The sequence below is a fragment of the Gavialis gangeticus genome, unplaced genomic scaffold (assembly GCF_001723915.1).
Source record: "Gavialis gangeticus isolate Ggan-Ray unplaced genomic scaffold, GavGan_comp1, whole genome shotgun sequence".
Lineage (NCBI taxonomy): Eukaryota > Metazoa > Chordata > Crocodylia > Gavialidae > Gavialis > Gavialis gangeticus.
Genome location: NW_017729008.1, coordinates 43,341,213 through 43,349,511, shown reverse-complemented (window position 1 = coordinate 43,349,511; position 8,299 = coordinate 43,341,213). Strand labels below are relative to the sequence as shown.

Here is an 8,299-nt window from a genome sequence, read left to right as displayed (position 1 = left end):
CCCCCCCCCCCCCCCCCCCCCCGATAAGATGTATGCCTTATTTTGGGGAAGACAGAATGAAGAACAAAAGATTTTTCCAGAATTCTGGTTGCTAAGAGTAGAGACAGAGCCTCATCCTCAGCTCACCCATGCTCCCTTTTCTGCTCATGCAAAAAAACTACAAACAAACCCCCCCACAGTTTCAACCCTTTCACAGCTGGATTGTCAGCAGTTCTTGGCTGCTCAATCCAGAGGTGTAATGTGATATCCGAGCGCCCTGGGTGGCAGAGATGCATTGGTGGGGTCACATCGCTGTACAGCCACTTCCTTTTCCTACCCCACCGGGGCTGGTACCCCAGTTACCCTCCTCTCCCCCTGTCTTTGTTATGCTGTTGGTTCAGCCAAAAGATGAAACTGTAGCTGCTGCTGAAGATTGATCCATGGGCAGATCTCAGATTTTGAAAAGAGCTAAAGAGAGTTTACAGGGCTGTGAAATAGGAAAAGAGAGACCAGGAGAAGCTAAATTGCAGATTTTTCAGCAAGATGGCCCAAGAAAGGATAGCTAGATTAGTGGGTCGTCAAGACCATTGAGAAGGAGAGGAGGATGTTAACACCTGTCGAGTGAAGAGCAGTTACCAGAAATCAAGAGTCATTAAATTAATTTACTCCCTCAGCTCTGCCTGAATAGAAATGCCACTGCTGCTGTTCTTCGCAGAAAATCAGCTTCCCCACTTGAGACATGCATTCCGATTTTGGAAGGCTATTTTTGTGGGGGAGAGGTATGTGTCATATGCAAATAAATATGGTATTAAATTATAGTTAATGCATAGTATTGAGAGGACTTAGGGAGGCAATGCCAGTTACTAGAAGACTAGAAGGAGGACTTGTTCAACTGCATACAGGCAAGCTGCTTGAGCATTGTCAGGATCATTACTGGTGAAACTGTTTTTCACTTGCATAAATTATTTTGTCTTTTGACCTCCTGCATTTGTCAGGAGACTGGTCTGACTTTGTGCTGAGAAAGCTCAGAGGGCTGAACTGGGGTTGAAAAACAGGCACAGTGGAAGGTGGGACCTCCAGTGTAACAGGAGGTAGTATTCAGATAAACTCTAAGGCCGTGTCCACACGTGGTGTGGATGTTTGGTTCCCTGGAGACAACTAGCAGCAGTGCACCCGTGCTACACACACTCTGGCATGTGGCAAGTTACCCCAGGGGCAATAGGGGAGGCTGGGGCCAGCACTGGGCTGGCCCCAGCAGCCTTACCTGGGAGCCTCCCAGGGCTGCAGCAATGGTGATTCTGCCACATGGAGCCTGGCCAACAGCTTCAGCACAGCTCTGGGCAGCCCGCCTCCACTTCTGAGTTGCGTGCACTGCCCTTGCATGCTGCTCTGCTTTTCTTTTGCTGTAGGTCTTTTTGACCCCTGGATATCCAGGGGACAAAAAAATTCCCTCCACGCTGCTCCCTTGCAGTGCGGAAAACAGCTGAATGTGCAGTATATGGTGTCGCAGATGTATCTGTGGCACCACATACCGCATGGCTGTGCTCATCTGAACGTGGCCTGAGAGGCTGGGAGTAGTGTGCTTAATCAGAAGCTATGCACTGGATGAAAGTGGCTTTTAAATACCTCAGTGAAGTGCTTGAAACAGCATGCATAATGACTTCTAGTACTCACCTCTGTTGTGGTAGATATCTGACTCTTCCTGGATAATATTGAGGTTCATGCCAGCAGACTTTTGGTCTTTGAAGATGACAACATAATGCCCAGTTCAGACCATTTTTTCAATTCAGAATTTTCCATGACACAACAGCCTGCCCCCAACAGACCTCCGGTTTTTAGGTCAGATTCACTGCTGTCGTAACGCAACTGCATCTACTTGACTTCAGCTGTACCTGGGTATACAAGCAGTTAACTCTATTACAAACCTTGTCCAAAACATACACGACCCTTTGCTCAGGCTTCTGTTTTGTGCCCTAGCCTCAGATGACCCTTCCTCAGCAAGTAGCTGGCACTCCAAACCTTTTGGCATTGAAAATTGTTGATGCGCTAGGAAGGTAGTAGAAGAAAACTGCGGTAGGTTCCAGGATCACATCCAACTATTGAGGTGACTTGGCACGAGGGTGTAGTTGGCATCTCTGGCAGACGAGGATGGCTTTGGGAGCCAAACTCCTTCAGAGGCCAGGATGGGAGGGAGAGGAATGAATAAGAACACTGGTGGTGTTCATCCTGGCTTCCCGGGCACTGTAAGGACTATGCGGGGGAAGCTGGCAGTCTCCCTGAAAAGGAGAAAAGCTGGGATGCAGAGAAGCTAGTCTGAAGTGTCAGACTCTAACAAAAATCCTCAGTGGAGAGAGAAGCTGAATGATGTGCTATTGTGGAGTCCAGGTTGCACATCTCCCAAATACTTTATTTACAAAAGTCCTGTACCAGTGGAATAGTCTGTGTACGAACAGTGAAGGGATCCAACCAGTTTCCCCTGTCATAATCCTTCATCCCTCGCTATAAAACCCACCATCACCATCAGTTTCTAGTGTCTCCCCAGCCATCAGTTTGCCTTTGTTTTCCCCTGCAGCGGAAATACACTGTGGGACTAAAGCTGTCAGGCTCCAAGAGCTGTTTGTCAGGAATACCAGTGCAAGTTGGGCCCTTGGCTTGCATTTATTTAATGAAGCAATGAGATTTGATCCCCCATCCCAACAATTGTGCCTCCTGTCACACCACACATGCACAGCAGGACATGTAGTTATCGGGATCAGGGATCATATCCAAATCATGTTATTACTACTGTCTAGTGTAGGGGGAACCTGGGATCAACAACCCTTCCTCCCCCTTACCCCCACCAGGAAGTTTAAAGAGAAGTCCTGCAGGTCCAGCCAGCTGCCAATCAGCTGATTATAAGCTCCACTCACCAGGCCTGCACTGGGGACTTGAACTGACTCCAGTGTGGCCTGGGGTGAAGCTAACAATCTGTTGGTCCAACTGGTACTGTTCAGACTGGGGCTGTTCAGGCCTAGTTGGTAATCTGGTTTTTGAGACCTGCACTCAGCAGTCCTGGTTGGGCTGCCAGGTACAAGGGGGTCAGAAGTGCCTGGCCAGGGAGTGGGAAGCCCAAGGACTTTCAGTCCCATCAGAAGTCTCTGTTCCTCCTCCTAGCCAAGCCAGAGCTGCTGGGCACAGGGTTTTAAAGCCTGTAGTGGGGAAGCCAGAGAATGGGGAGCTTCTCTCTGCTCTCTGGGTCCGAGCACCCAGGGAATTTTACAAAGCATAGCTGCAGGTGTGCCCTTTAAAGATCCTCATGTGTCAGGCCCCACGGTATGGGGCATGGGTAGCTGGGAGGGCAGGGAGTGAGGTCATGGGGACAGTGAGCCTGAAATTGGGTAGATGCTCCCTGATGTCAGGCTAACATTTCCTCCTCCTCTCCCCTCCTCCCCAACTGCCTTCAGGGATCATGCAGGGTTGCCAGGTCCAGGACCTTGTGCTAACACCAGCCCAATCCCACTAATTGTGTAGCGGATGGCTGTGCCCCAGACCCTGGGGCTGTCTCACGCCAGATTCCTGTGCAAAGCTGTGTGTCAGGATCTGTCATCGGTCAGCCCCAGCATGTCACACGTTCAGCTTAAGACCTGATACAAACAAGCCACGAAGCTGTTATACATTGTATGTGGAATAACTCTGTGGCTCATTTACACTTTACTTGTATCTTAAATGTAACAGGTGCCAGGGCTCTTGGTCAAGCTATTTTGGAGATGTAGCACATCAGGAAACTTTAGGAACAGGGCCAGCCTACCGTTTTTGGGGGCCCCTTACAAGAAATGGCTCACAACCGGCCTGTGCAAAGATCGGGGGGCCACATGCCCTCCCTCCCTTGGCTGCCAGGCACCATGCCTCTGGAGGAGCCGCCGGGCTCTGATTGTCCCATGCGCTGGTCACGGTGGCTGGGGGCCAGGCCAGGTCATGGGACAATCCCCACAGTGCAGAAGGTAGCGGGCCAGGGGTGGGGGTGAATGATTTGCCCATCCCCTACCCCACTCTCTCCTGCACTGTGGGAGTCTCGATCTGCCCCCTTCCCAAGCCCATGGAAATAATATTAAAAAAAACAGATTAAAAGAAACTTACCTGCCTACGGCTGGGCCGGCTGCAAGTGTGCAGGGTAGCTCAGCGTGCCCGCCCCTGCTGTAGGATCCTGCGGCTGGGCTGCCCTAATGCAATGCCTGCTGCTGCTCTGTGTTTGGGGGGCTCAGCCCTGTTAGCTCCCCACTTCTGCTGCCTACGCGCAGGGGCCCCCTTAGCTGCAGGGCCGTCTGCAGCCACAGGTTTCACCATATAGGATGGGCTGGCCTTGCTTAGCTTTCCAAAAGTCAGTAACAAGAAAAGCATTATCATAGCCATAATGTTACGCCTCCTTTCCTTGATCTCCTGCTGCCCCAGATACATGTCTTTCAAAATAAAAAATGCAGGGGAAAAAATTCAGGGGATCTTATTGGGGGCTTTTGAAGATACTTTACAAAGAAACTGTTTCCTGTAAAAATATCACAGCTATTATTAAAACAGCCCATAACAAGTGAAGCACTGATGTGCTATTATTTGTCTGTCTGGTACCTTATTCTGCCATGTCTGTTCCTTGCGTGATTGGTGTGCGCCTGCAGAGATGATAGCTTGTATTCCTTTTAGTGCCGAGGAGCCTGTGTAGATATAGGGTGACAATGGGGGGAATCTATTCCAGGCTTGTACATCGTGATCGTTTGCTGGCTTCTAACTGCAAACGCCTTATCTCAGGTGTTGAGCGAACGAGAGAGGATCCAGCCGGTGAAGTGCACAACACTAACAGCTGACAAAACCATAAGCTTACTTGTAAACCAAGGCAGCTTGATGCCAACCTGGGAGCCCATCACTTTCCCGACCTTGAGAACACTTCATAATCACTTGCATCACAGCTGTTTGTGTCTTATTCCCAGCTACTCCCACGAAATTAGTATTTGTGTTCCCCGGCAGAGGGAGCACCAGCCACGGCAATGTGCACATCTCCTTGTTCCCGGAGCGCTTGCTAAATGCAAATGGTTTTTAAAAATAGCATTTACCCGGTTCTATACAAAATTACCAAATCTGGGAGTTCATTTACAATGTCTCACTTCTGTAATTTAATGCCAAGAATACCCTCTGAATAGCAAGAAGCCCCCGCCTGCTCTTTTGTTCAGAGTTGCCTGAACTTTTAATGCTATCAGGTATCCAGCTCTGAAGGAGATGCATGTGCACAATACAATGCAAAAAGTGGCTTCTAAAAATAGGAGTGCCTCCTTACCCTTGGTCCTTATTGATCACAGTCACAGCATTTTGAGTGACGTGGTCCCAGAGGCGTAGGCCAGCCCATGATAGATGTCACACACACAACAGCAAGGTTGCCAGGCATACAGCCTGCACTCAGCCTGAGCTAAAAGTCGGTACCGAGAGGGGCTTATGATGCAATGCCCAGCTGTAAAAAGATGAAGCTGCAATGAGAGGAACCGTGGATGAGTGTTTCATCCAGCCTGGGGTTTGCAACAGAAATGAGGGACTGAATCAGACTTGGGAGCAGTCGGTCTCTTGTCTGCGCTCTTGACTAACAAGACCGATTTGAATAGGAGGCCTCTGCTGGAAGAGGGTTCAGGTGTGGAAGCCCATTGTGAGCTCTGTAGCACGCTGTGTGTGTCTTTGTTTTGCATATTCCAACCGCGTGTCCCTTTGCTACAGAACAAATTTGACCTTGGAAAGTTTCAGCTATGGAGAAGTGGGACGGCAGTGCAGGCACCTCTGCTTTCCACATGCCAGAATGGATGGTGAGTCCGCTTTTAGTTTATCGCTTTAATTAACTCTCAGCCACTTGTTCACAGCTGGATTTCTTTGGGGAATTTCATTTCCTCAGGTGGACTTAGAGCAGGCTCAGTTCGTACTGCTTTTTGTATTATTGTTATTATTTGCCATGATGAGATTTACCAGGAGTGGGAAACCTTCAAGTCAGTCGAACAGGAATTGGTAGTCCATCTCCCTGTGAAGGCTTCAGGGGCCGTGTACTGTCCAGTCTAATGGTAAAAGGCCAAGTGGCAGTGGAAGTTGTTCCTGTTTATCAGAGGCAGGCTGGTATTTCTCTGGGCTGGGACGATGTAGTTGGGGCTGGTGCTGCTATGAGCAGGGGTTGGGCTAGATATCACCTCCTGAGGTCCCTTCCAACCTGAATTTTCTGATTCTGTGATTCTATTTCTCTGCCTCACCAAGGCCTGGCGTAAGGGCTGATGCTCGTGAAACAATTTGGGATCCCTGGAGAAGAAGCACTCAAAGTGCAGAATAATCTCCTGGGGCTCGTCTTATCACCTCTGAGAACAAGATCAGCACAGCAGGTTTTAAAGCTTATTCCCAAGTAGTAGAAATCATGTCTACATTTCTCAGACCCGCATTGCTTCCTTTATTGTTAGTTTTAAGGCAAGTCCATGGATCTTCAGAGCACCCTGTGGTATTTGACCTCCCCTTGATCAGTAATGGGGGAGTTAAAAGGAGCTTTTACTCGGCTTTAATAAAAGCATGGGTATGCTGCATGCGGTGCTCTTACTTCTTCCCAGTTGCTACTCATATTTGGCAACTTCTTTCTGTTTTAAATGTTGGGGTCCTTCATGATTCTTCCACAGAAGATTTTTGGGTTTGTTTTAGGACATGGTAGCGAGAGGTTTGGGTTCTTGTTTGCCCTTCTAAAATGCACCTTAATCACGAACTGTCTTCTAATAATGGTTGTTGTAGTTGCATGTTGCAGTCATTTCCTATGTCCTGTCTGCTGGCTTTCTTCCAAAACACAACTCTTTATTGTACTTAGACCCAATTTATCTTGTCTTTTATATCATGCTACCAGGAAACAGCAGGGGGATCAGTAAAACTTTGTATCACAGATCTCCCTGGTTCAGCATTTCAAATGCATACATTTTATACTCATTTGTATATCTTCAGATATGGATCTGTATAAATGAGATTTCAATGTAATCCTTCTTTGGTAATTTCTGTGTCAATACCATACGCATCCTGGGATTCGAACCATGATTAAACTGTTAACTGAACTCCACGGTTTCTCTTTGCAGTGTGGACATGTTTCTTTTCTGGACAGAGGCAAGTGTTAAAGACTAAATTGAAAACTCTCACCCGTATATGACTTTATAACTCTGCGTAATTGCAATTTAAATCCACCAAAGCCAGGTAATACCATGGCTCAGTGGAACAATGTGGATGGGCTCAGCCATGCCTCATAACCAAAGATTGGCTTGAGCTGCAAAATTCAGATATTGCTCTGGGCCTTTATTTCAAGTCACTCCAACCTTGGTCTCTCCATGCAGTACAGCAGTGATTTTTCTTAACCTACGGTCAAGTTCCTTTTGCATTACTCGTCCAACTGTGTGTTAAAGTGGTTGAACAGCCCAGCTTAAGGTCCCACATTGTTTATATTTTTCCCAGTGCTCAGGGAGCTAGTTGTAGCACAGCAGTCTTCTGTCATGATTTACATCTCTTGAAACTGGTGGAATAGGTAGAATGGTAGAATAGCTGTGCTTCAAGTGTTCCTGAATTGTGCTACAGACTTGACATTGAAGTAGGGTTGGGTATTTGACCAGTCAAATAAAGTCCAGTCAATGGACTGGTCAAATATTGGTCAAAAATTGTAGGGGGAAAAAAAAAAAGCCAATACAGTCACATAATACACAGAAAAAGCACAAATTTTATATTAAGAAATATGTCCAAAAAAATTAAAAATCATATTTCTGTCAAGAAAACTGCAAAAAAAAATTAATTTCTCATAAAACTGCTATAATCTTTGACCAGTCAAAAAATATGCAATCCAGTCCATATATGGTATTTGACCAGTCGGTTGACCAGCCTGTCAACCCTGAGTTGAACTATATGGGAATGCTATTCTAATATAATAAAAGCCTTACCACTTCTGTCTGAGTGTCTGTCTGTCTGTAACGCTCTGGGCCAACTGCGCATGAGCTGCCCAGTGCCTTACGGATGGCGAGACACACAAGGGGAGGTGGAGGCAGAGGCGGGCAAGGCCAAACTCCGCTCCTCGCTGCAGGACAAGGTGGGGGGAACAGGCACATTGGGAGCCCAGACTCCTGGGTTCTCCAGGGCTGGGAGCCCGCACGCCTGAGCTCTCTGGGCTGGGGGGGTTGGAATAGCGGGTTTGGGAGCCTGAACGCCTGGGCTTTCTGGGGTAGGAGCAGGGGTTAAGAGCCCAGGCGCCTGGGTTCTCAGGGTGGGGGGGGGTCTCTTGGACGCCCGAGTCCTGCGGGCTCTTACCCAGGTCGTCCAT

At 48.1% G+C, this 8,299-nt stretch overlaps 1 protein-coding gene across 5 annotated transcripts in view; it reads left to right on the top strand.

The window, feature by feature from the left end:
- The window catches only part of AHCYL2 (adenosylhomocysteinase like 2), a 194,786-nt gene that overhangs the window by 107,429 nt on the left and 79,058 nt on the right, over positions 1–8,299 (top strand). Inside the window, exon 1 of one of the 5 annotated variants that reach the window (XM_019509680.1) lies at positions 5,410–5,792. The exons of 3 other annotated variants lie outside the window; for them this stretch is intronic. In XM_019509680.1, coding sequence (XP_019365225.1) covers positions 5,736–5,792 — 57 coding nt within the window. In that variant the 5' untranslated portion in view covers positions 5,410–5,735. Of the gene's footprint in view, positions 1–5,409; positions 5,793–8,299 lie in introns of those variants that run through there. One more of the 5 variants, XM_019509681.1, reaches the window with a different exon arrangement.